The following is a 25,829-nucleotide window of genomic DNA, read 5'->3' as shown; positions in this document are numbered from 1 at the left end:
ATTGCTCTGAAGTTCAGTTTCAGAATAAGAAAGAGATATCACAAATATCATTTCAATTGGATGTGTTCTGACAGTCAAAAGCCTCACTATTAAAAACAAACTGAGTGTCTCTGTATCTTTTGAATCTGTTTTTGATTTGTGTTATAACTTGTATTATAGACAAAACAAGAAATCAACCTGGGATTCTGGAAGATCTACAAGATTTAATCAGGATGCTCAAAGACAAGAAGGTAAGTCTGATACTATGTCAGTCAATATATGTCTTTGTATTTAACCCTTTTAACTATATTAGTGGCCTATCTACCACATAATTACATGATATATATTCAAGCAGCCAATGAAATGGCCTTTATCAAGGCAAAGTCACATAACATTAACACCATACACTTTAAGTAACCATATAAACTTTCAGGGTGTTAGAATGAAGGGTATATGATGTTTTATTTTAGTCACACTTAGTGTTCAAAGGGTTAAAATAAAGGTATTAAATATGAGAACAAGGTTGTGGAAATTTATTTAGTATTTGCAATATTATCTTTAAAACTGTCATGTTAAACTATACAGAAACTGAAAAGTAAGATGTTAAATGAAATTTCTATTTTTTGAACAGATCATAGAAGAATGAAACAGATATGTTTATTTTTAACCAAGTTAAGATTAAATACTGATAAGTCTGAGAAACCAGCTCGTAAAGAAGTCAGTGTAAGTAACTAGTCATCTTAATTAAAACAACACCCCTTATAAATAAATAGATACGACCACGGTTCACTTTATCAATCAATATCTCAGTCACTTATATGAGGTGTGGCTGAAATTGTAAAACACAGTAGAAATGTGTGATAGATTGAAGAGATTATAGAAGCTAAAATACACCGTTTCGATTCTTCATTATTCTGATAACAGAAGAAAAAATAGAACATTAAACTCCATTCCAATCTATTTCATTTCAATTTATTTTCAGTATCCTGGTGGATTATTCTGTAGAATTGAAGCTCAATGGAAGGCTGCGAATGCTCCTCAAACTAAATCAATCTCCAATCAACCTAGGTACAGTATTTCTTTAAAATATCCAATCTTCCAGGGATGTTGATTTGTATGATTTTAGCAGTCATGTCTGAGTAAAATCGTTGAAGAGGCATTTCGCTTTTTTTGTAAAAAAAAATTCATTATCAGAAACATTGTAAATTATACCTGAAAATATTTCTGAAGTATGCTATTTATATGTATCTACTGAAATTGTTTTGAAAGGGTTGATAAAAAACAGAGATTACTATTTAATTAAGCAGTTGGACCTAGTCTTGGTATTTGGCTTTATAATAGCTTGATATTGTCAGTTAAAAACTTTGGAAAATGTAGAAGACATATTTCTCTACAATTAGGCGTTTATTTTACTCAAATCCATACAGTAGTTTTCTAATAGCTTTTTTTTTAAGTCAGATACGTTACACATCTAAATTTTGGTTTATAGTTTTCATGAATTTGAGCAAAAAAAGTGGAATGTCCCTTTCAATTGCAAGCTGTCATAATGATTTCCTAGACAGAATTGAGGATCCTCTTAATTTGAACTTTCAAATTATATGAAAAACTGTAATCTGATTGGTTAATCAAGCTAAATTTAAGATCAGTTTTAAATATTGACCAATCACATGAAGAATATTTTTATGTTCAGTTTAATGAATAGAGCCCATGAGTGTATTTATTGAATTCAATCAGAGCATGTAGTTGTTGAATCTGAACAAACTATTGATAGTGAATATTTTCCCTCTGTTAGGCCAAGAACAGGAACAAGTTTATTTTATAAAAGACACAATCATCCATCAAGTAATTTATCCATTCATATCTTCTCTAACAATTACTAAATATATTACTAGATTACTAGCTTATTTCACACTGTTAACAAATATTTCCATCTTAATATATCACCTTACTTTATCACTGACTAACAAAACAAACGATTCTTCTTTATACTGATATCTTCTGAAGCCTCTTGAGGACATGTGTACTACAGGCTGTGCACGTTAAAGATCCTTCGACAGCTGGAAATTGAAAAAGAGTAGGCTAATGCTGCTGTCCTGGCTAAATTTCCCTCATTGCACACTGCATGGCATTGTCTGTGTTCATGAGCCCAATTAGGTTCAGAAGAGTAGGATGTAAAACTCATTTCATTTCATTTTTATCACTATCTACATCTAATCACAATTTCTAACAAAAATACTCTAACAATCATATTTTCACTATCATGTAATTTTCATCTTCTACTCTATAATAAAGAAAGTGAAGGCTTTTTGTATTGATTTTCTTATTTTCAAGCCAAATATTTGATTTTTCTGAGCTATTGCTTGCAATTGCTAAAATTTTACTAGGATTGCAATTTCTTTTTTAATATTATTTGTAGTTTTTACAACAAATATGGTTGATATATCTCAACAATGGATGAAAAGATTAACTCTTTTAAAGATTATAGAAAATATTATTTTGTTGGTTTAGATCCAATACCTAATGTAAATGCATGAAATCTAAATGACAAAACTATCTCACTGTTATAAAAAATCGAGATATTACATTAAATATAGAAATATTGATATTGTTAGGCCTAGTCATTTATATAAAACTTATTTAACCTATTGATAAGGGTATATATAATACTGTTACTGCAGTGGGTCTATCATTCGTTGTACAACTAGAATTTATTATTTTTATTGGCTTTTGTCTGTCAGACATAGTTGTCTTGATTTTTAGAAAAATCTTTAATTTAGATGTCTTAATGCTTTTAAAAAATTATTTTTCAGGCCTAAAATGAGACTATCAAGTTTGAGATCTGGTATATTGTGAAGATTTCTTCTAAGATAATTACAGTGTGATAACTGACTGGAAAAACTTGTTGAACTTGACAACAGTCTAATGTAGATATTGATAATTCTTGATGAAAGTATTAAATTGAATTGAATTGAAGATTTGAAATACACTATAAACTATAGCATTATGCTTTAACATATTAATTGCAAAAATTGTCATAATGAAGACTATGTATGAATCACATTGGAAAATCACAATCAATAGGAGCCTATTTAAATGCTTTTAACCGTAAAGAGATTGTAAAGAGTAAATCTAAAATATTTATGTGTATCAGGGACAGTGATAGTACCAATTTGCACCTTTCCAATTTTCAATCAGACGTCTGTGGGTCTTGCAATTCTATTAAAACTAAATATTTGATGACATCACAAATCGATAAGGGCCTGATATGATTAATGACATTATCAAACACTTTGTTTTAGTGGAATTGCAGGAACCACAGAAGTTTTGGAAAACCTCTTTTCAATCCCTTTAAAGTGATACTACATCTTAGAATGAACATGAAATTTAATTCTCAAGAATGGTCAATATGAGTATATATTCATCAGTGAACTTACCTGGTGTCATAGAGTTACAACAGAATTTTTAGATTTTATGTTTATTCTAAGATGTAATATCCCTTTAAAGTCTATTAGGATAAAATTGTGAAGAATTGTTTACAAGAAAGTAAATTGATTAAACAACCTGAAGGCATCAGTCCAGATTAAAGTATTGATTTATCACTCAGTCCATATTTATATTGATTGTAAATATACAATGTAATCCTCAACTCTTCTAATCATTTCCTTTCCTTTGGGAGAGGGATTTTCCTTTATTTCCATTACCAAAAAAAAAATTCCAATCCTAAACGTACTTTCCATTCTGAATAGTTATTCTATCCTGACAAGTAATTTCCATTCTGAATAGTAATTCTATCCTGACAAGTTATTTCCATTCTGAATAGTAATTCTATCCTGACAAGTTATTTCCTTTCTCAATAGTAATTCTATCTTGACAAGTAATTTCCTTTCTGAATAGTAATTTTATCTTGACAAGTAACTTCCATTCTGAATGGTTATTCTAACCTGACAAGTAATTTCCATTCTGAATAGTAATTCTTTCCTTTCAATTAATTTCCTTTCTGAATAGTAATTTTATCTTGACAAGTAACTTCCATTCTGAATAGTTATTCTATCATGAATAGTAATTTCCATTCTGAATGGTTATTCTACCCTGACAAGTAATTTCCATTCTGAATAGTAATTCTATACTGACAAGTAATTTCCATTCTCAATAGTAATTCTATCTTGACAAGTAATTTCCTTTCTGAATAGTAATTTTATCTTGACAAGTAACTTCCATTGTGAATAGTAATTCTATCATGAATAGTAATTTCCATTCTGAATGGTAATTCTACCCTGACAAGTAATTTCCATTCTGAATAGTAATTCTATCTTGACAAGTAATTTCCATTCTGAATACTAATTCTATCTTGACAAGTAATTACCATTCTCAATAGTAATTCTATCTTGACAAGTAATTTCCATTCTGAATGGTTATTCTAACTTGACAAGTAATTTCCATTCTGAATAGCAATTCTATACTGACAAGTAATTTGGTTCTATACTTTTCTTTTTTTTCAAATATTGTGTTGTTGTGTTAATGATTTTATGTAAATTATTGGAAATTACTATTAAAATTATTATTTATATTATAAAATTCTTGTCTGAACGACCAGAACACCAAGCTGACACAAGGCGACCAGAAACTCAAATGACTAACTGGCTATGGGCTCTGTAGGATGCAAAGATAATCTATAAAAGGTGAATTTGTACAAAGTTTGACATGTCAATTTGTCCACGATCAGTTCATGGTCATAAAAATGATTACAATAAACAAGAAATGAATTATTACCCTCGTAATTTATAGTCTGTTTGCATAGGACCATATTGCTGTCAGTAGATTACAGATAGTATGATATAGTAGATGATATATTGTAACATGCATTCACATAATATTCAATATTCATTTTTTCAACATGTCCACACATTTTTAAATACAAATATCATTAAAACCCCAAATTCTAGCTAGATAAACGTGTCCATCAAAGGCTCTGATCCAAATGATATAAATTTATATGTAGGAGCACTGGTAGTGTATATTTGCACCATTCCAATTTTCAGTCCGATGTCTATAGGACATGCAATTCCACCAAAACTAGTGTATATATCATTTCTATAATTATAGGAATCACAAACATCTGACGGAAAATTTGAATGATGCTACAAGAAGCCATACATTGAACCATTCTAATAAAATGGGCTGAACAACCTCTTGACAAACACCTGCAAATGGGGTGCCCTCCAAACAACCTGACATACACTGAATATTTACGTAATTCTCATGGGAACTAACAGGGAATCATTCCGACTACCAGCGCTGTTAGGTCAACAAGCGTAACAAAAACTATTTTGGTTTTCCGAAAGGCTGGATGTGTCCATGGCCATCGTGGACAGCCGTGAGCAGGACTTGGATGGACATATTTTAGATCAGATCGATATAGGTCCTGTGTATTAGCAGACGACAGGTGGGCTGAAAAGCCACACTGCCAATTGTCCCAAACATGTATTACAAATGCTGCCAATATTGGTCTGATTACTGCTTTCAATTTTGCGCAACACGTTATTTTTTTTTTTTTAAAAGAACTAACTATCGAAGTCCCTTACCGCAGACAGAGACATACTTTACAAATATCTGATTTAAAAGATGTATGGTTCCGGTACCAATTTTTCGGCTCGTAACACTTCACCTATTCGGAAAATGGTTCCTATTACAAAAAACTTGTCGTGTGAGAAAACGGTCTACCGCGCACTGCAACATGTCGAGGATTACCGAACGTCCAATAAGTAGCCAACTCATGTTGCTCAGGCTCTGAAGGCATATTTACCCAACCCATATGTCAGACAGAATGCCATATAAGAATATTGTTTATTACCTGAGCACGCGTTGTTGATAATACATGTAATGTGTTGAAAGGTGGACACTGTTTGATATTTCTAATAAATGAATATAGATAAAGTATATTAAAAACAGTGACAAGAGAACAACACTACGGTAAGAACAATATGATGGAAAATGTGAATAAGATAAGTAGGCTACTGTAATCTTCATAAGCAAAAATCAATATAAAACTATCGATGATTTAAAACCCAAGTTTCTTATCACCTTTTGTTTATAAACGTTAGAATTAGTAGCACCTGAGTTAGATTGAAATGCGGTGTGTTACAGTATAGGACGCTGCAATTGTCTACACAAACGTATGGTAATGGAAATTCATTTTTTAGAAGGTGAAATCTTCCAGAATTATGTAAGCCTGTTTTCAGATAGAAGTATGAGGCTAATGCATTAGACGGAAATTAGCTGGATAGTTTTTGCATAGGAATTTTGGAGAAAATCGGTATTTTGGTAAGTTTAAGCACGTTTAAAATTATAAATACAAGAGAAGTTTAACTTATATTCTTTATATCAGTGTGATATCATGATTGTACGTGGAACAGGAAATCGGTATGTCTTGTAAGTTCGTAAAGCATATTCGATTTTATATAGATTTGGACACCGTGTCTGCTAGCTAGTTAGACACGATATATGCTAGCTAGTTAGACACGATATCTGCTAGCTAGTTAAACACGATATCTCCTAGCTCGTTGGACACAATATCTGCTTGCAGACATGATAATTAGACACGATGTCTGCTATATAGTTAGACACAATATCTGCTAGCTAGTTGAACACTATATCTGCTAGCTAGTTGAACACGATATCTACTAGCTAGTTAGACACGATATCTGCTAGCTAGTTGAACACGATATCAGCTAGCTAGTTAGACACGATATCTGCTTGCTAGTTGAACACGATATCAGCTAGCTAGTTAGACACGATATCTGCTAGCTAGTTGAACACGATATCTGCTGGCTAGTTAAACACGATATCTGCTAGCTAGTTGAACACGATATCTGCTAGCTAGTTGAACACGATATCTGCTAGCTAGTTGAACACGATATCTGCTAGCTAGTTAGACACGATATCTGCTAGCTAGTTGAACACGATATCTGCTAGCTAGTTGAACACGATATCCGCTAGTTAGTTGAACACGATATCAGCTAGCTAGTTAGACACGATATCTGCCAGCTAGTTGAACACGATATCAGCTAGCTACTTAGACATGATATCTGCTAGCTAGTTGAACACGATATCTGCTAGCTAGTTGAACACGATATCTGCTAGCTAGTTGAACACGATATCTGCTAGCTAGTTGAACACGATATCTGCTAGCTAGTTGAACACGATATCTGCTAGCTAGTTGAACACGATATCATCTAGCAAGTTAGACACGATATCTGCTAGCTAGTTGAACACGATATCTGCTAGCTAGTTGAACACGATATCTGCTAGCTAGTTAGACACGATATCTGCTAGCTAGTTGAACAGGATATCTACTAGCTAGTTGAACAGGATATCACAATTTTCTTTAATGATAAACCTTGGACTAGCTTATAGACAATATTGGAGAGAATCTAATTTGATTTACTTTGATAGCCTTGTAAAAAATGTTTTCTTCTATAATTACATTCAATCTTCTTTGATATTTCCATGAAGTTTTAATTACATACTAAGCTTTCGTGTTATGATATAGTTTGAAAGCTTTTATAGTTGGAAGTAATTAAAAAGTAATGAAAAAAGTATATAAGAGTACAAAAATTGGAGTCATCGTGTATATTTATATAGATAATATTGATCACTAGAACATTTAAACCGCGTGACTGAATTACCGATTAATTCATTGACTTGTCCACGGGCGGGGTTTTATCTCAATGGATTGTTTATGAGACAAAACATCATTTGTTCCGATTGATTACTCCGTAACTTCCGGTACTGAGTTATACGGAAGTGACTGTAGCTGATATCGCGTCGAAAAGTTTCCTAATATATAGAAACTTAAAATATTGCGATGAAATTATGAGTGGGCTTGATTATAATAATGCATATGCACAGCAATAAATGTAAAGGAATCGAATCGTTGAGGGTGATATGTGACTCAAAATATATTTTTGAAGTTCAGATATAAAAATGTTGTATGAAAATATAATACGTAGACTGATGAACAAATCATTCTATGCACAATACATATAAATGATATGATTCTTAAAGAAATGTCTTTCCCAACTATAAATGTAAAGGAATCGAATCGAAGGTGGTTTGGGGCTCAAAATATATATTTTATGAGTCTAGATATTGATTATGTACAGAGTCTCACAGAAGTAACTGTAACTAACATCGTGTCTAGGAAATGTAACGTTATAAAAAATGCTGTATGATTATAAATATTACGCGTAGGTTTAGTTTTAATTATGTATGAAACACAATAAGCCTACACTGGATAGTGTGATCTGATAAACAGTGATCTCGACAGTAAATTACCTTCAATCAGAACTATTGTCATAATAAATAAGAGTCTGGATGATACAAACAATGCAATTATCAGATTGTGGTGTGGTAATTATTAAAAGCCAATTATTGCGCAGGTGGCACCATAATTCAAACATTTTAACAAGTGCTTCGTGGTTCATATTTGTTTTTCTCATCTTTGCCAGTGCTTTCAGTATTAACGCTACGATATGGTCCGAAAATATGAAATAGCTACTCACAACTACAATGGGCACAATGATAAGCTCTGTGTTCAAATTGATATTTAATTGTGACCTTTTTTTAGTTTGAATTCAGTATTTGGTTTCATGTTTTTTTTTTATCTTTTAGGATTGTCTTCATCGAAGATTTCCGTAAACGTTGAAAGTGTTCCCTCAGCACATTGTTTTGCGCCCTGCCTATGTACTACTGTATAGATAATGGATATGGATTTAAGTGAAAATGTTATCAGTATTGCATGTCGGGAGTAATTCAAAGCTCTGGTTTCCAATCGTCAATAAGTCCACAAAACAACAAAATTATCGTTGGATATAGTATACAACATTTGAAAAGATTTGGGATACGTAAAACCTGTAGGAATTGGTTTCAAATTTACTAAAAGCAACATGACCTAGTGATGACATGGTCCAGAAAGCATATGCTTCAAACCGTGATACTGTCATCAGGTGGATATGTCTAGAAATAATATGATATTTCAAAATGTGTTTCATCGGAGAGCTGCATAATGGAGAACAGTACAATAATGAACTCATCAGCTTTACCACACTGGCAGATGCCTTTTCCATTTGTTATAGCCACAATGGTATATCTTATTGCTAATATAATAACTAGTGTGGTCATTAACTCGCTACTGATTGTCATAATCAAATCTTCGCCCAGTCTCCGTACACCACCTAATAGTCATTTAATGAATATATGTGCTAATAATGTATTGACGTGTATTGGAATGCTGTTTTCTCTTGTTTGTATCAACGTGAATTCCCTTAAAATCGATAAGGAGAAATCGGATTTATTGAGCGGAGTGCAGTTATTTGTGGTGTTCAATAGTTTGATACAGTATTGGGGAACGTTTGCTTCTATTGGTTTCTACAGACAGAGAACGATCAGACGGCCAGGGTTGTCGTTACGAAAAAGGCGCCAAATCGTATCACGGTGCATCACCGGAAACTGGATAGTGTCTTTGTTAATCAGTATGACCTGCAGCTTGTCGTTTGTTCAGAGTTCGACGTATTTAGTCGATACCATGGATCCATTTCGCGTGGATTATCATCTAGGGCGTTATAAGAGGACAACTCCTGAACAACTTATAATCATTTTTATATTTTTAACGGTTTTTATACTACAGTTGGTCATCATAATGTCATCGTATTATAGAATTTGTAAAACTTTAAACATTACTGTTAAATTTGCCAAAAATCGGATAAAGCCTTGGATTCAGGATCATCCTGCTGAAAATTCCGTCCAAAATGAAACCAGGGACGTGCCACATCGGGCCAACAAATCAAACCAGCCAGTTGACAACAACCCTAGTCCATATACCATTTCCGGCACGCATGCGTGTGAAGATACAATTGTCCATTATCAAAAATGTGACCAATCTCTTGCCTTTGAAGACATTATTGCCTTAGAAAACCCCATGTTAGCCACAAAAATACGCAAGCATTATCAAGATAAACGAAATCTACGCAAAACCTTAAGTACTGGAAGCACGGCTTCGACCAAATCGGAAGTACCTGATTTTACTGATATATCTATGGGTGCTGATCTCGATCGTTATCAAATGTTGAAAAATAATTTTATTTTGAAAAAGCAGAATTTAAAACGAGATAGAGTAAGTTTGAGTAGTGCTACACGAAATAGTCTCGTGATGCTTGTGGCCTTCATACTATGTTCGATGCCTTTAGTTGTGTGTTCTACGCCAGGGGCCTTAACTAGGATGAACTCTAAAACAAGGGTAATAACTCTGTTGTTTTGTAGGTTATTATTCTATATGAATGCCCCGATATATCCACTGTGGTATTTAGTGTTCAGTAAACGTGTACGTGTCTGTTTTAGTAGATTGAGTGAAAATGTTCTTATAAAATTAAATATTCGACGTTGACCCAAAAGGACTCGGCAAATGAAATTTAGGATGAATATTATATTGAAGTTCGCAAACTTGGCCAAAAAAGTATACATCATGTTTATTCAGAATAGCTCTATTATCCCAATAAATCTATTAAATATAATTTTATTGGTCAGGTTTGAGAATTTAAATTATGTTTGATCTTCGAAGTAATATTCCTTTAAAAGCTTGTAATATTTTTCATTTACAGATACTGATATTACTACAATAAATAGTATTGATGCTATTTAAGTTTCACTAATATTCTTTCTAGTTTTGAGCCAAGTTGGGCATCAGCATAAATTCGATTGGACGAGGATTCGTGCGAGACTTAGTATGTAGAGCAGATTCGCCCTTGCAGAACATCCGATTCCATTTGCCATAGGGTTTCTAAGCTCCGCATCCCGTTCGTGTCTTGAATGCAAAAATAATCAAATATCATTGGAAAGCTCGGTATTAATGCTAACGTTTCAACATTAATAGTTTGGCAACTTGGCTGCCAGCACTTTCCTGTTTAAATTAACCGACAAAAATTACAGTGAATGAGCAAAAGATTAACATCATGATAATAGTAATAATGATAATGATAATAAATTTATAAGAGCAAAAAAGTTTTGTTTGATCTTTCAGGCACAAAACCATGTAACCTTCAAAATTTTAACCAAAATTATCGAAATTTTGAATGAAAATCGCACTTGGTAAAAACAAATATTTTACATGAAAACATGTGCCCATGATTATATTTTTTCATAACAAAGTCATTATAGGATTATCAGTGCTGTTACGAAATTGATATTCACTTAAAAATAATCAGTGAAATTTGATTTACAACAGAAAGTACTAAGCTAGTAAGCTTACAGCACTACATACCTTTAAAACACTACAAGTATAATACATAACATAACATAACATTAACAATATACATAACATTAAGAATATACATAACATTAAGAATATACATAACGTTAACAATATACATAATATTAACAATATATATCTGTTCAAAGATATTAATATACATCTGAGAAATCTCAATCTATAAATACAAAAAACACTTGGTACCCTCTAATAGGCAATCATCATAGGCAAACTGAGATTCCCAAAAAGTTATGATTTGTTTCCACAGTTGACTTTTGAATCGAATGCTGATGTAATTAAAAACTTTTATTTAAAATTCACAAGGAATTACCCTTAGGAATTACCAGTATCCCCATGTTGGTAACCAAGCATTCAAGCGCTCAAAATACATAACAATAACAAAAACATATGCAAATATTAAACCACTTCTCCTCCTTTTAAAGTAGAAAACATGCATCATTAAATTTCTACCAGAATATTGATATAAAAGGGTTAAGTAGACCTTTACAAAAGATTAAAGTACATATACAAAATAGAAAACTTAACTATTGCAACTTCCCGATAATGATAACATTAATGTAACATAAATCAATTATGTTTTCAAGCACTCTTATTCAGTATTCAAAACAATGTCTTGTATTAAAAAAATAATCATTCACAAAGAAAGTTAAAGTTACCACGACAAGCATTACATCTTGATGAAGAATCAATGTCTAAATCATGATTTAGACAGACCAAAAGAAGTTGTATTAGAAGGATTATCATCTCAATTATCAACATCACTAGGAGATGGTGAATCATGATTAAGACAGCAAAAGAAGGGTCTGTCTAAATCATGATTTAGAAAACATAAAAGACATCATATAAGATCAGTTAGATCATGATTTAGACAGATCAAAAGATGTGGAATAAGAAAGATCCTCAGTTAAATCATGATTTAGACAGACCAAAAGCAGTTGTATAAGACAGATCCTCAGTTAAATCATGATTTAGACAGACAAAAAGCTGTGGTATAAGAAAGATCCTCAGTCAGTTCATGATTTAGACAGACCAAAAGCAGTTGTATAAGACAGATCCTCAGTTAAATCATGATTTAGACAGACCAAAAGCAGTTGTATAAGAAAGATCCTCAGTTAAATCATGATTTAGACAGACCAAAAGCAGTTGTATAAGAAAGATCCTCAGTTAAATCATGATTTAGAAAACATAAAAGACATCATATAAGATCAGTTAGATCATGATTTAGACAGATCAAAAGATGTGGTATAAGAAAAATCCTCAGTTAAATCATGATTTAGACAGACCAAAAGCAGTTGTATAAGACAGATCCTCAGTTAAATCATGATTTAGACAGACAAAAAGCTGTTGTATAAGACAGATCCTCAGTCAGTTCATGATTTAGACAGACCAAAAGCAGTTGTATAAGACAGATCCTCAGTTAAATCATGATTTAGACAGACAAAAAGCTGTGGTATAAGAAAGATCCTCAGTCAGATCATGATTTAGACAGACCAAAAGGAGTTGTATAAGAAGGATCCTCATCTAAATTATCAATATCGCTAGGAGAAGGTGAAGCTGTATCATCAAATCCTCCAGTTAAATTGAAAGGAGACATGTTCCCACTACCAATATCTGTTCCTGATAAAAACTCCATCTCTGCATCCATGGATGTATTTTCATTCTGAAATAATTAATAAAATAAGTTTGAACCTATGAGAAATATTCCACACCCAGTTGCAGCTGTATTCAAAATTACATTTACTTATATATATAACCATTTCAAAATAATGATACTAAGAATGCTATTTTTTGTCTTTCAGTATAATAAGACAAAGTAAGCTATATTCCCTTAAAAACAATCCTTCAGAAATTTGGAGATAAAGTTTTTTGAAAGTTTTCTTTGGAAATGAATTTTATAGTTTCAGTTTTAATTGCTTCTTCTGAGACTATTGATATTTGAAATAAATACTATTTTGATATACAGTATATATGCTAACACCTACCTCTGTTTTAGGATTAATAGTTAATGGACTGTCAGAAAAACCAGAGAATGGTAAAGTTTTAGAACTGTCTTCACCATCATAATCCTACAAAATATATTGCTTATATTTCATACATACTTCATAAATATCACTCATGACACATAGAAACATTGAGCTAAACAAATACTTTACCTGATATAATGGACTGATATTGACATTTGATAAATTGTAGCAGATCTGAATATCTTTCTGGTTACTATCTGGTAAGATTTCAGATCAGAGACTAAGGGATATGGATTTTACACATATATCACACTTACTGGTACCACAAACAGTTTGGTATTTGGTAGACAACAGTTTGAATTAAATAACTTCGAATTACTTTTTACGGGCCTTACTTTTGATCAGGAATTTACTGATCACTAACCTTGACTGAAGAAACAGACGTTTCACTAGGAGTAGCAGATCTACTGTGAACTATTGGAGCTGATGTTCTCCCTTTATCAGTTCTTAAAGATTGCATCTGTAGCTTCATCTTACTAATCATCCATTCTGGTACAGCGAATCCATTTAATTCATGCATCAATAACGCTCCGTCCCTGGAAAACATAGGAATAGATATTCATGTCAGAACCAAACCATCACTGATAAAGGCCAGAGCATATAATTTGGAAAGCCTCTTTTTGGATGAGTCTGTTAACATATAACTTGCTACAGAAAAATTATCTCCACTGTTCTCAACTTTTGGCTTGAACAGGTTCATAATTCAGCTTATGTATTTGTGAAATTGTGCTATAGTGTTGCATCTCTTCTTTGTACTTAGAGAGTGCAGATAGTAGGAAGTAGAACTGCATTCACTTACCTATATTCATCAGTTTCAGCTAGATCTTTTATATCCTCCACAATCAACATGTAAGCTTTCCCACCAGTAGCTGGCATCAGATGATGTTCGTATAACCATTGTTTATCATCTTGATCTCCTGAATACTGGTATCAAAACAGAAGATGAATACACATACTGTATAATTGTGTATATAATACTCATCCTTTCATGTACACCTCAAACAAAGACTGATGAGCTAAATTTGCAAATTAATAGGTGCAAAAAGAGAAGGACATAACATGCCATCAAATGTGCTGTTGTGATTTTGATCTTCAGACATCTCTTATTCATATAAATGTCAGATATAATATATTCTTCTACAAACTCTTTTATGTTATACAAAAATAGCAAAAATATACAAAAGTAGTAATACTGACACAGAAACAGATGCCTGTGAATACTGACCTTAAATACATCAGGATGTTTAATGTACAATCTTCCTCTAGTATTACCTAATCCTAATGCTCTAAAAATAATAACACAGATTCAAATCTTTATATCTTTTTATAATAGGTAATATGAAATCATAAATATAACAAACATATAGGTTCAAATTGTTAAGAAATGAATGTACGAAGTACAATCAGGCTGGAATTTTCTTGTCAAATATTAACAGTATTAATCATGGGGACTTTCTGGATATTATGCTGCATTGACAATCTCACTTGCAGAATTACCTGACATGGTCCTGAGAAGTGATTGGTATTTTCACATGTCCAATATGATTACTGATCAAAACATTTTATTCTACAAATGATAAAATTGAAACAAAGGCTTCATTTATCTAAAATAATATCAACTTACTTATTTGCTCTTGCCCCCATAACAAACAATGTATCTAATGCTAGTCTCTCTGGATCCCACTACAATAGAAAGATTTAAACTTACATTACTCAGATACATGCTGATATTATGATAAATGTACATTACCACCAATTGTGCACATGTATACTGACATAGAAATTGTGAGATAATAATATACTTTCAACTGCTTAGTAAAGTAGTGAACATTAACTGCCAATAGCCATTTTTAAAGTCTACACTAATGAAGTATATAGAATATAACTAAATAACTATAGTTGATAACTAGCAATTGCATTTAAGTCATTTCAATTATTTGTTCAAGGCTATCAAATCTAAGATCTTTACAGAGCCTAAAGCTTAATTTTCTTCTTCTGAATAATCAAGCAGGACGGGAATTTCGAACAAAATGAATGATTCCTACCTTAGGTCCCTCTCTTCTTACACTATCAACAGTTTTTATCTTAGACGGTGTAGAACTCCTGAAATTTGAGAAATGAAATAAAAAGAGTTTTTGAGGGTTTGCTTTTCTCCCTGCCAAATAATGCTATCCCTACTTTGTGTTAGACTCACTCCTGAGCATTTAAAATTGACAAACTACTCAAATAATTAAAATAAAAAGGGACCTGATTGAATTAAACTTGACTACTTACCCTGAAGCAAAAGCCCTACCCTTTTTCTGAAATATAAATTAATTTAAACCAAAGATTAGTAATATAGCTATACTCATGATATACTACTGAGTTTTACCATCTGATTTGAGCTCATCAACATCAATGTCTGAATACATACTCTCTGTTATAGAAAATGGTTAACCTACACAGTCTGTTGTAGAATATATACATTAGTAATATCATTTGCACATAACTAGACTTTACCTTTACTTTCTTAACAACTCCTATATCAATTCCCTTTTCACTATCACTATCAGAAAATCTTCTCTTCTTTATCAATCCCTATAGGGTCAAAAATAAATTAAAAAGATAGTGGACCAGAGCCATATACGCCCACCACGGCATGTCGATGGTAAATATTCAAGATTTTGGAGCAAGGGCATTAACTCTGCTTCTAACTGTCGAAAATAGCTCAAATTCGAACTTGATCTTCGTTTTATGAATATGTACACACATACCAAATTTCATTTGATTCCATCAAAAAATCTAGTTTTTAGAGCGTTTACAACCAAATGTTGACGGACGAACGGACGGGGGTGCTGACAATATACGTCCACATAGAGAGATGTGGGCGTATAATTACACCAATTCATCTGTTTAAAGTAAAATGATGACTGAGACAAGAATGTAAGAATGGAATGGAGTTTTACAGCTTACTTTTATGATCCATAGTATTGGGGAGAAGAGAAATTGAAAATGATCTATAGGTCTGTAGGTTTCAATTAACTCTAAGATATCCACAATAAGAAATGGTTGAGTAAGACTCTAGTTTCATCGTTGATTAATAATAATAATGGCCACGTATTCTCAAAACAATCTTAAAGCTAGGATGTCCCCTAGAATAAATGTTACAAGATATGAACCTAGGACATTCTAGAGTTAAGATTATTTTGAGTATACGTGGCCTGGTATATCAATTTAAGTATTCAAAGACTGGAAAGTGGAAACTTACTCTTTTACCACTATTGCTACCAGTATCTGATATATTGTCTGGATAATCTCGACTAGGTGATACACTACGCCTAGTTTCTACAATATACATCTTCTTAGCCTAAAAACATGAATTTTTTTGTTATCAATGGAAATCAGTGTGTAATGTGAATAAACCTAAGAACCACAGGATTACCTTCATAACAATCAATCAAGTTACCAAAATTAACAACACTAAATATTACTTGATTTCAGTTGATTGCTATGAAATAAATAAAACTAACTGACCTCCTCTAGAATTTGTCGTCTGACAGAATTAAGATGTTCATCTGTAACTGAAGTTGGTCCTGTATTCTCTTTAATATTGGCTATACCAACTTTAAAAAATTTCTACAAATAATAAGAAAAAAATAAAAATAGAAATTTGTTTGAACAAGATTTTCTAAAACTTAAGTAACAATGCTACTTGTTACGGTGGCTGATTTAACATGGTTGGAAATTGAAAAAAAAAAATTGAGTTAAATATCTTATTTTTCTGCTCCAAATTGAGATGACATTTGAAATTGAAGATATATATGTAAAATGCTAAATACAATCTTGCCGCAATACTTACATAAAGAGCAAAATATATTACCTCTACATATTTTTGAATGACTTCATCAAGTTCTTTGTTCATACTTTTCTGTAAAGTTTGTCTTAACAGATCCAGAGATTTACCTGCTCCTGTTATAGAACACGCTCTAAAATTGATCATAAAACATTTCCAGAACGACATAATGAACACAAATCAATACGATCAATCCTAGCTATTCCATAAAAGAGGTCATACTTTACTCATAAAATCTGTTTGCGGTCAGAAAAATATTGCATCAGCTTAAACACTTTCTTTTCAGGAGAGTTTTCGTGTTTATCAAAATCAAATTTTTCCATTTATTTCACTTCAGAACAGAGCTTAAAAAGGGCCCATTTGAAGGACAAGATGATTTTTCAGAGACAAATAAAGATTCGATAATTAACTTACTTTGCTCTCTGTACAGCTACTGATTGTGCTCTATAGGCTGATCTATATGTTGAAGTACTGACTGGGAAGTTTGCTAAATTCTTCAATCTCATATTGAATTGTCCAACCTGTAATACAATAGAGTAGTGTTATAGCTATCACTAAGATAATCGGTATGTATCAAAACTGTTATTCATTAGTCTCAAAATACAACAAAATCAATGAAAAACACAAGGAAAAAAAAACAACTATAAATTTTGAATGTGAGAATCTAAACCCAAACAAAGTCAATCATTTGGTAGCTTATGGTGTCCATGGTTTCCATAAAATGATTGTAAAGAGGTATGACATCAAATTAATATGGTGCAAATCGTTGCCATAAATATACCGATAAAGTACTAACAATCTGAAACCGCAAAAGGTAACCTGAAATCTGTAACAACATATTGACCAAATATTGGTAGCAGGTAATGAACTTTTCACATGAAAAGTGGCATCAGGTGTCTAGAAGCACACCTTGCCTGGCGCCACACCAGTGTCATCAGTGTTTTGATACACATACACATAAACAATTCACAATCCCTTTAAGAGTTAAAGGTTCACTCACCCACGGAGTCAATTTCTTGCTTTCTTCTTCTATAGCCTGATAATCCCCATATTTTTTTTCTGGAGTCGTTAAATTCTTCTCTGGATCCTCTGGCATCAACCTGGGCATTCCACCTTCTATCTTAACATCCTCATGCCGCCTCAAGTGGCTGATATCAGACCTTGATCTAGGGTAGGTAGCAGTTGGAGGGGTACCCATGGCTTCTTCAATTTCAGTCCCAAATGAAGGGATGTTAGGGATTGGGGAGAGCTTAATTCCAGATTTAGGGAACGTGAAAGGATTGATGTTTTGTGGAGGTTTAACAGGTGCTGGTGCATGGTGTTGAGGCTCAGATTTCACTACATCTTTCTTAATATCAGCCACTATTGAAATCTGTTCAGACAATCCTGGTGGAAAATTGATGGCCCTGGATAACATTTCTTGAGTAGAAGCATCCAGTTTACCTTCAGGTATCCTGATGACTCCACCATGAGCTTCAATCTTGGGAAGATTCAGTTGAGTCTGCAGCAACATGGTAGGAATTCCCATTGGAGCTGTTACATTAGGTGGTGGTTGATGCTGAGCTGATGATGCAGGAATCTGTTGAACCATTGGTTGAGCTATCATGGAAGATAACTGCGACTGTGGCACACTAGTAGAGTGATGTGGCGATTCAGAATAAGAAAATGAAGTATGTTGACCAACTGGTTGGGGGATCGTTGACAATGACGATGATGTTGCTGGTGATGAGCTATGTTCTAGTCTTCTTGCTTTGTGTTTCAAAGGAAGCATTGATAAATCTATAGGAGGAACAGATGATGGACTCAATGTTACATTCAATGGTGGATGATGAACCAGATAAGAACTGGGAACCCCAGTGGACATTGGTGGAGAAGCCATTTTAGGAGGTGGTGGTGGGGTCGCTCTTCTTTGGAAGTCTTTCTTTGGATGAGGTGCCGGAGATGTTCTTTCTGGAACAGGAGATGTTCTATCTTTCATAGGAGATGAACTCCTTATGTGTGATGAGCTAGGAGAATGGCCCTGATGGACTGCTCCCATATAAATCCTTTCAAGATGCCTGCCCTCTTCTACACCCTGTTGTCTCAGTAATCTTTCAGTCAGTTTATGTTCAGTTGGGTATTCTCTGCTAGTAAATGGAATACTTGTACTCCCATATTGAGAGCTTTCTCTCAATTCTTGCTCCTTTTCCCTCTCCATAGCCATGACCAGATGCTGTAGATTTGATGGAATTGAATGTCTTGGTAAGCTATCAGGCTCAGAAGAAGTGATCCTAAAATTTGATGTTGATGTTTTGACTGAAGGTACAGGTAGGTCTTCAGTGTACCTGAAAGGCTGCACATGCTGTTCTGGTCTCACATATGGTCCAGACATTCTGGGAGGACCAGGTGACTCTCTTAAATGCTCAGATCTTGGAGGTGTTGTAGGGAAATTTGGAGACAAATGTGGCAGATTTTGTGGGAGTTTTTGGGGTTTGGGTGAAAATCTTCCCTGAGGAGAAAGTCTTATCATTCCTGGATTATAATCTGTTGAAACCTTGATTCCCAAAGGATTGGGGTAAAAAGCTTGCATTGGTGGAGTGCTTCTGTTGACGCTGCCTGGAGATGGGTGTCTAGCAGGGGAAGGAACTCTGACTGGTGAAGACTGTGTTGTGTCCCGTAGTGTTGGATGTGGTTGAAGTTTTCCAGTGAGAGCTGAATGAAGTTTAGATGTGGAAAAACTTTCTTCAGGAGGAAGAGCTGATACTACTTGAGATGTAAGCCGAGAGGGAGAAATTCGTGGAGCAAATGAGGACCTTCTCATGGATAAGTCCTGCTCACTTTGATGATCTTGTGGAAAGTACTGTCCAGTGGCATGTCTTTGACCATGGTCTGCTACAGGAGACCCAGTCTTTTTTGGTTTATATGGTTTGGGTCTAAAACTTGGCTCGCCTCCTGTATGAAAGGTAATAGAAATAATCCTTTTACTTTTAGCTTGAAAAGTCAAAAGACAAGGTTTCTTAAAAAATCTGGTATATCTCAATGTGGAATACATTACTTGAAGGGACAGGTGAGTAATTCTTTTTGACCAATCATACTTTAGTCTCAGAAACAATTTTCTAAGCTAAGCCATTCAATAATAGTGTTCACAGCTCACCGTCGAAATTTGAGCCTTCAAATCCACGTGTGTCCAGAATTTTAAGATACTCTGTGATTTATAGAAAAGACATATATATATAGAATTAGTAAAATTCCTAGTTTAAGATATTTTTGAAGAAATCATTCAATTTGCATACATTTCTAGTACTTTGAATACTATTTACATATTTTCAAGACTCAAATCAACCCCCAACTTGTCCCTTTCAGACAACTTCACTTAAAATCGTTTGTAAACCAGGGACCTTTATGCAGTCTGGCAATTTAGAATATAAATTACAAAAATTGTCATTTCTGTCAAGTAAAGGTAGTAATACACATTAAAATTCAAACAGATATGCTAATATTAATAAAAAATAAAATAATCCCCAAAAAAGGGTGTGGCACATATAGGACAAAGTAGGTTTTATTGACAATATTTCAGGTTACCTTCTACATTTTTATTTTTTTTAACTTTTGGTTTCTTTGCCTTTGAACTTGGCACTTGAGCTTCATATCTGAAAGAGATAAATATACTTTTAAATACCTTGCCCTCTTAAAGATATATTCTAGAAGACTGTATGGATGTAATATTCACTACCGAATTAAGAAAATTATTACTATCTATCTGGGGTCTGTCTATCAATTATTAGTGAGCATGTGTCATTGACACTGTTAGGCTACTAATTAAGTCATTAGGATTAATGTAGACTAACTTATTTCACAATCATCAATTCGACATGCACTCACCACTCAAGTTATTGTCTTGATTGCCAATGAATCTCATACTGAACTTGGCCTAAGCCTAAGGCAATGGCTAATTCTGGGAGTAAAGGCAACAAATGATATGAAGTGTTGCATCATATTTTTTTGTTCCAGGTGGAGCACTAATGAAATAGTGTTATGTGCTATTTTTCAGCATTTGATTGGGCTAACCAAAACGGGCAACGCCATGCAGTGTGCAATTTTGCAAGAACAGCCAGCCTTATGAAGACGGATATTAAAACAGGATCGTTATAATCAATGCAATAATCGTAAATAAGGGCCGATTTAATAAGTATTCTAAACTAACGAATTTGCAAGGTACAAAGAGTCACATACTGTCCAGGAGAATCAACAGCGTAGTTGTAAATGTCATTTGGATTTTGTGCTGCTCTATTTTCGTCCATATTGTAAACATTGGCTGCGGATTTAAAATTGACTTTTTATAGAATAATGTTAAAATTGATTTATTTCATTTCCCTTATCAATGATAACTAATGTAAGATGGATCAAGAATTAGAATATTAGAAAATAACTAAGGAAGAATAATATTTCTTTTCCTTTTTTAACCAATCAGATCTAATATTGCATTCACCTCTTTCCTCAAACATGGCTGCGCGCAGTGAGTCGATTTCATTTGACAGGTTAAATATTTTCTTTTCTCTAAGCGATTTCTGTACTTTTAGTTTACTTTAATGGTAGACAGATAAAGAATCATTACGTTTTATTTATTTCTTTCAGGAAAGTTTTGACTTCGTTATCCTTAGAGAATCTTATAATATAGTCCCTTTCCACTCATCATGTACGATGTAGCATAGCAGCTGTTGACGTTGTGGACACTGTTACTGTTTTTTACCGATATACATGGTTTTCATACTTTGAAAATTTAAATCTTGTATAACAATTTGAGTACTCCGACCTATTCAACCAATTACTCGTATAATAGTACAGTTTACAAAGTTTTTCGTTTTCATCCGCAGAAAAAGGAACATTGAACTTGTATAATATAAAATTTTACAATTTTTTTTTAATCTGACTGATTATATAATGTTAGGTACCAAAAAGTCAAAATGACCAAATATATCACCCACAATATGTAGATCTAAAATGAATCCCGGAATTCCAATCGCTAAAGCTCTTATGCCCAGAACATCTAGAAATATTGTTATATTCTTCATCTCAATCTTAAATCAGTTATGATGTTAAGAGTACTTATACCTTGGCATTATCAGTCAGCCTAAATACTGAAGCAGATGCATGAGGCAACAAGCTTCGAGACCCCCAACAACCTTTCTAATGTTTTCTTTTCAGTGAAATAAATGAAGAAATTGAAGTTTTAAATCATATTTATATAGATGAATTAGATGTAGAGTATGATGAGAGGTATTTCATTTTCATTGTAAAATCTTTATTATTTAGCAGCTCAGCTTACAGTTTTTTTTTAATTGAAAATTTGTGATAAATTTTTTACATTTAAATAGGCCTATAGATTGTTTTAGCACTCAGAGGAAGTCAACAGTGAGAATAATCCTAAGATAATCTCATTATGATTCAGGTGATCTCTTTCCTTAGTTTTGTTAAAATTGATTATTGAGAAATTGAAAAAATGTTTCAGTGAGAAAGTGAAGACAATCCGAGTGATATTACATCCTTCAACATGTGAAGATACTAGTGTACAATATGTCTGTCTAACATTAGTCTGTGATATACCACCTTCAGTAAGTAAATATTGTATCAAAGTTATCATTGGTAGTTCATTTTCCCACACATTTAGGTCTTTCTCTGTATCACATTAGATCATTTTGGAAAATTTGGTCCCAATTTTTATCCGGTGCTAAACTTTTTATCATTGTGTTATAGACTGTTTGCTTATCTTGTAAATCTCTTCAGCAGTAATGATTTTTATACATACATTTCTCTTTCTCATGCTGAAATTCCTAGTCTCTACTTGTAACCTAGGTAAGTGCGTGTATAGAAAAGTATCTTCTATAATACATATAACCTATATCCACAAGATATCAACAATTAAAAAGATGCGTTTGTAAACTTGTCAGCTATATTTTGAAATTTTCGTAGCAAAAAATACTGTTTCTATCCATTACACTCAATTAAAGTTTTTGTCAAAGAAGAATTACTGTTGTTTACTTAAATGATAAACATAGTTCAATAAGAATTTATAAATTTGTGCTCAGTTGGAACTAGTACTCACTTGCAGACCTTGTTATTTTGTCATTTATGTTTATAGTATCCACATGATGTACCTGATATTACTATTCGTAATCCTAGAGGGCTGGCAGAAGAAGAAGTTAAAAGGTATCAACAATTTAATTCATGTACATTGTACACTCATACATTTTTATACAAACCATAAATTTTTCTGTAGGTTTTATCTAAAGTATAGCCAGATCTACACATAGTAGCTCCGTATGTTGAAATATAATATAAATCAGTACCATTTTGAGCACTTCACACTTAGATTCAGTTGTTTTCCTTTATATTAAACCAGAACATAGTGTAAAAAGTCACATAAATTAAACCAGTTACTTTGTTTTAAATCTAAGTAATGTGAGAAGCAGTATTTTATTTACAAAGATATGAAAAAAATTTGGGTACAGGCTTTCAACCTACTATATAACCCTTTTAACTGGTATTTGTGCCTTCAAAAGCAATGATCTTGGCACCACCAATTTTTCAAGGGATGTAACTCATGCTGAATTTGGGTGAAGAAATGACAGTTTTCCTGTGTGTTCACTTACTCCATTTCTTGATTTACTTGCTCTTTCCAGTATCCATGATGATGTTATACAATTGGCTGAAGACAGAAAAGGTGAACCAATGTTATTTGAACTTATTGAGGTATGTAAGTTTTATAGATCTAAGGGAATGTAGCTGTTATTATATATTTATTGACCAGCTGTTTATCTTTAATCACACGTGATTTGATTTCAATGTGACTTTTTTATTCTCAAAAGTGTAATGGATAGCAGAAATTGAGCGTAGAATCAACAAATTTTTGTGTAAGCTTCTTCAATTTCAAAGATCGTTTCATCTTTTCTAGCTAGCTAAAGAAAGTTTAACGGAAGGAAATATACCACGATGTGAGTGTTGTATTTGTCTGGAACATTTTCACGAGGGTGATGTATTCACAAAGACTAGCTGTTATCATTATTACCATCAACATTGTCTGGGACGTTATGTTAAACATGTTCTATCTAAACAGAAAGATGATAAGGAAGAGGAGTCGGATAATGAGGTAGGACTATTAATAATCTACTGTCTGACTGTCGATGTTTACAATGTCACTCATGCCATTGAAAATTTTATTTTGAATAATTGTGCCATGACAGATGAAATTCAATTCTGGGCTCAGTGTGATCTAAAGGCCCAATATTTCACGTAAGTGTCCAACCTGATGTGTGTTGAGACTTGTGTTAACTCAGGTTTTATTGGATTGACACAAACGCATTAATAAGATACAAGATAAGATTAAGTAGTCTACTGCCCAATGCCTGTGACAGGTAAAATTAATATTTGCATGTGATTATTCAACAGAACAGGGACATTGTATTTAAACTTTGAGTAGACCCTATAATATTAGGACCCTCTTAGACTGCTTTTGCCAGAAACACTCAGGATTGTCCTCGATTTAGACACATTTTGAGGTCTGGTTATTTGTTTATTATTACAGGTGTGTTGTCCAGTTTGTAGAACACCTATAGACTATAACCTGAACGAACTGTGTGATGCCCCACCCCCTATAGAAGACACCCCAACATTTGAAATATCTGAGTCTATCAGACAGGCAGTAGGAAAGATGAGAGATTTGTATATCAAACAACAAGAAAATGGTGGAATTATTGACCTCGATTTTGAAAAGAATAAATTTCTTATAAATGAGGTAATTTTAATATTATACTCTAGACTCTTGTTTTACCTACTACTATAGTTGATTTGTTCGTGTGAGGCTCTTTTTTAGCTGACCAGGGTAACCCTGTTAGAAAATCGCTAGATGCCCAAATCAAACAGCAAAATGTATATCATCCATCTGTAAAGTTTCTTACTCTGTTCTGAAAGCCTACTTTTATCTTATTGAGTTTTTAATTTTGTTTATATAAATGAAATGAATGGAGTTTTACATACTACTAAATTTTGTTTTAGGACACAGTGTTGGATTTACCAAATACTGAAGAAACCAGCCAAGATGTAGTGGATGGTGCAAAAACAGATTTAGATACCAAGAAAATAACAATGCCTACCTCTTCTAAAGACAGAAGATTTTATGATTCCAGATCCAGGCATCCGCAAGACAAACCTCATCATTCTTACAGAGACAAATATTACAGGAATGATGGGAACGACAGGCACAGGCATAGGGATGATAGGAGCGACAGGCATAGCAACAGGGATGATAGGAACGACAGGCATAGCAACAGGGATGATAGGAACGGAAAGCAGAGCTACAGAGATAAGTACTACAGGGATGATGAGAACTTTAAACAAAGCTACAGGGATAAATATTTCAGGGATGATAAGAGTGACAGAGGGGGTTACAAAAGGAGTGAACAGCAAAGTAATGAGGATAAATATTACAGGGATGATGGGAACGATAGGCAAAGGCACAGGGATGATAGGAAAGACAGGCAAAGATACGGGGATGATAGGAATGGAAAGCAGAGCCCCAGGTATGAATATGATGGAAAACATAGGGAAGAGGTTAGATATTACATGAATGATGGGTATGACAGGCAAAACTACAGAGACAAGAATGACAGAGATGATAGGAACTCTCAACAAGGCT

The 25,829-nt window shown here is 33.2% G+C and overlaps 5 protein-coding genes across 5 annotated transcripts in view; 3 read left to right on the top strand and 2 right to left on the bottom strand.

Moving 5' to 3' along the window:
* Nucleotides 1–2,832, top strand: part of LOTGIDRAFT_174905 (hypothetical protein) — a gene marked incomplete at both ends in the record, with an annotated part of 3,865 nt that extends 1,033 nt beyond the window's left edge. The window contains 4 exons of the mRNA XM_009054778.1: nt 160–230; nt 611–702; nt 962–1,047; nt 2,790–2,832. Coding sequence (XP_009053026.1) covers nt 160–230; nt 611–702; nt 962–1,047; nt 2,790–2,832 — 292 coding nt within the window. The remainder of the gene's footprint in view (nt 1–159; nt 231–610; nt 703–961; nt 1,048–2,789) is intronic.
* Nucleotides 2,833–9,043: 6,211 nt separating this feature from the next.
* LOTGIDRAFT_174904 (hypothetical protein) lies at nt 9,044–10,353 on the top strand (the record flags this gene model as incomplete). The annotated part of the gene is made up of 2 exons (XM_009054777.1): nt 9,044–10,150; nt 10,297–10,353. The coding sequence occupies 2 exons, from the start codon at nt 9,044–9,046 to the stop codon at nt 10,351–10,353; spliced, it is 1,164 nt and encodes a 387-aa protein (XP_009053025.1).
* A 1,579-nt stretch (nt 10,354–11,932) lies between these two features.
* On the bottom strand, nt 11,933–12,091 carry LOTGIDRAFT_144150 (hypothetical protein; the record flags this gene model as incomplete). The annotated part of the gene is made up of 1 exon (XM_009054776.1): nt 11,933–12,091. A coding segment is annotated over one exon (159 nt), but the record flags the coding sequence as incomplete, so codon positions are not given.
* A 1,584-nt stretch (nt 12,092–13,675) lies between these two features.
* Nucleotides 13,676–15,422, bottom strand: LOTGIDRAFT_144108 (hypothetical protein; the record flags this gene model as incomplete). Its single annotated transcript, XM_009054775.1, has 5 exons — nt 13,676–13,862; nt 14,126–14,250; nt 14,552–14,612; nt 14,951–15,009; nt 15,372–15,422. Coding segments are annotated over 5 exons (483 nt in total), but the record flags the coding sequence as incomplete, so codon positions are not given.
* A 6,912-nt stretch (nt 15,423–22,334) lies between these two features.
* Nucleotides 22,335–24,977, top strand: LOTGIDRAFT_144138 (hypothetical protein; the record flags this gene model as incomplete). The annotated part of the gene is made up of 6 exons (XM_009054774.1): nt 22,335–22,414; nt 22,647–22,749; nt 23,277–23,344; nt 23,818–23,887; nt 24,090–24,284; nt 24,720–24,977. Coding segments are annotated over 6 exons (774 nt in total), but the record flags the coding sequence as incomplete, so codon positions are not given.
* Nucleotides 24,978–25,829: the final 852 nt, after the last annotated feature.

Source organism: Lottia gigantea (genome assembly GCF_000327385.1).
Source record: "Lottia gigantea unplaced genomic scaffold LOTGIsca_224, whole genome shotgun sequence".
NCBI lineage: Eukaryota > Metazoa > Mollusca > Gastropoda > Lottiidae > Lottia > Lottia gigantea.
The sequence above is the reverse complement of the archived record's forward strand: the minus strand, read 5'-3'. Positions and strand labels throughout refer to the sequence as shown.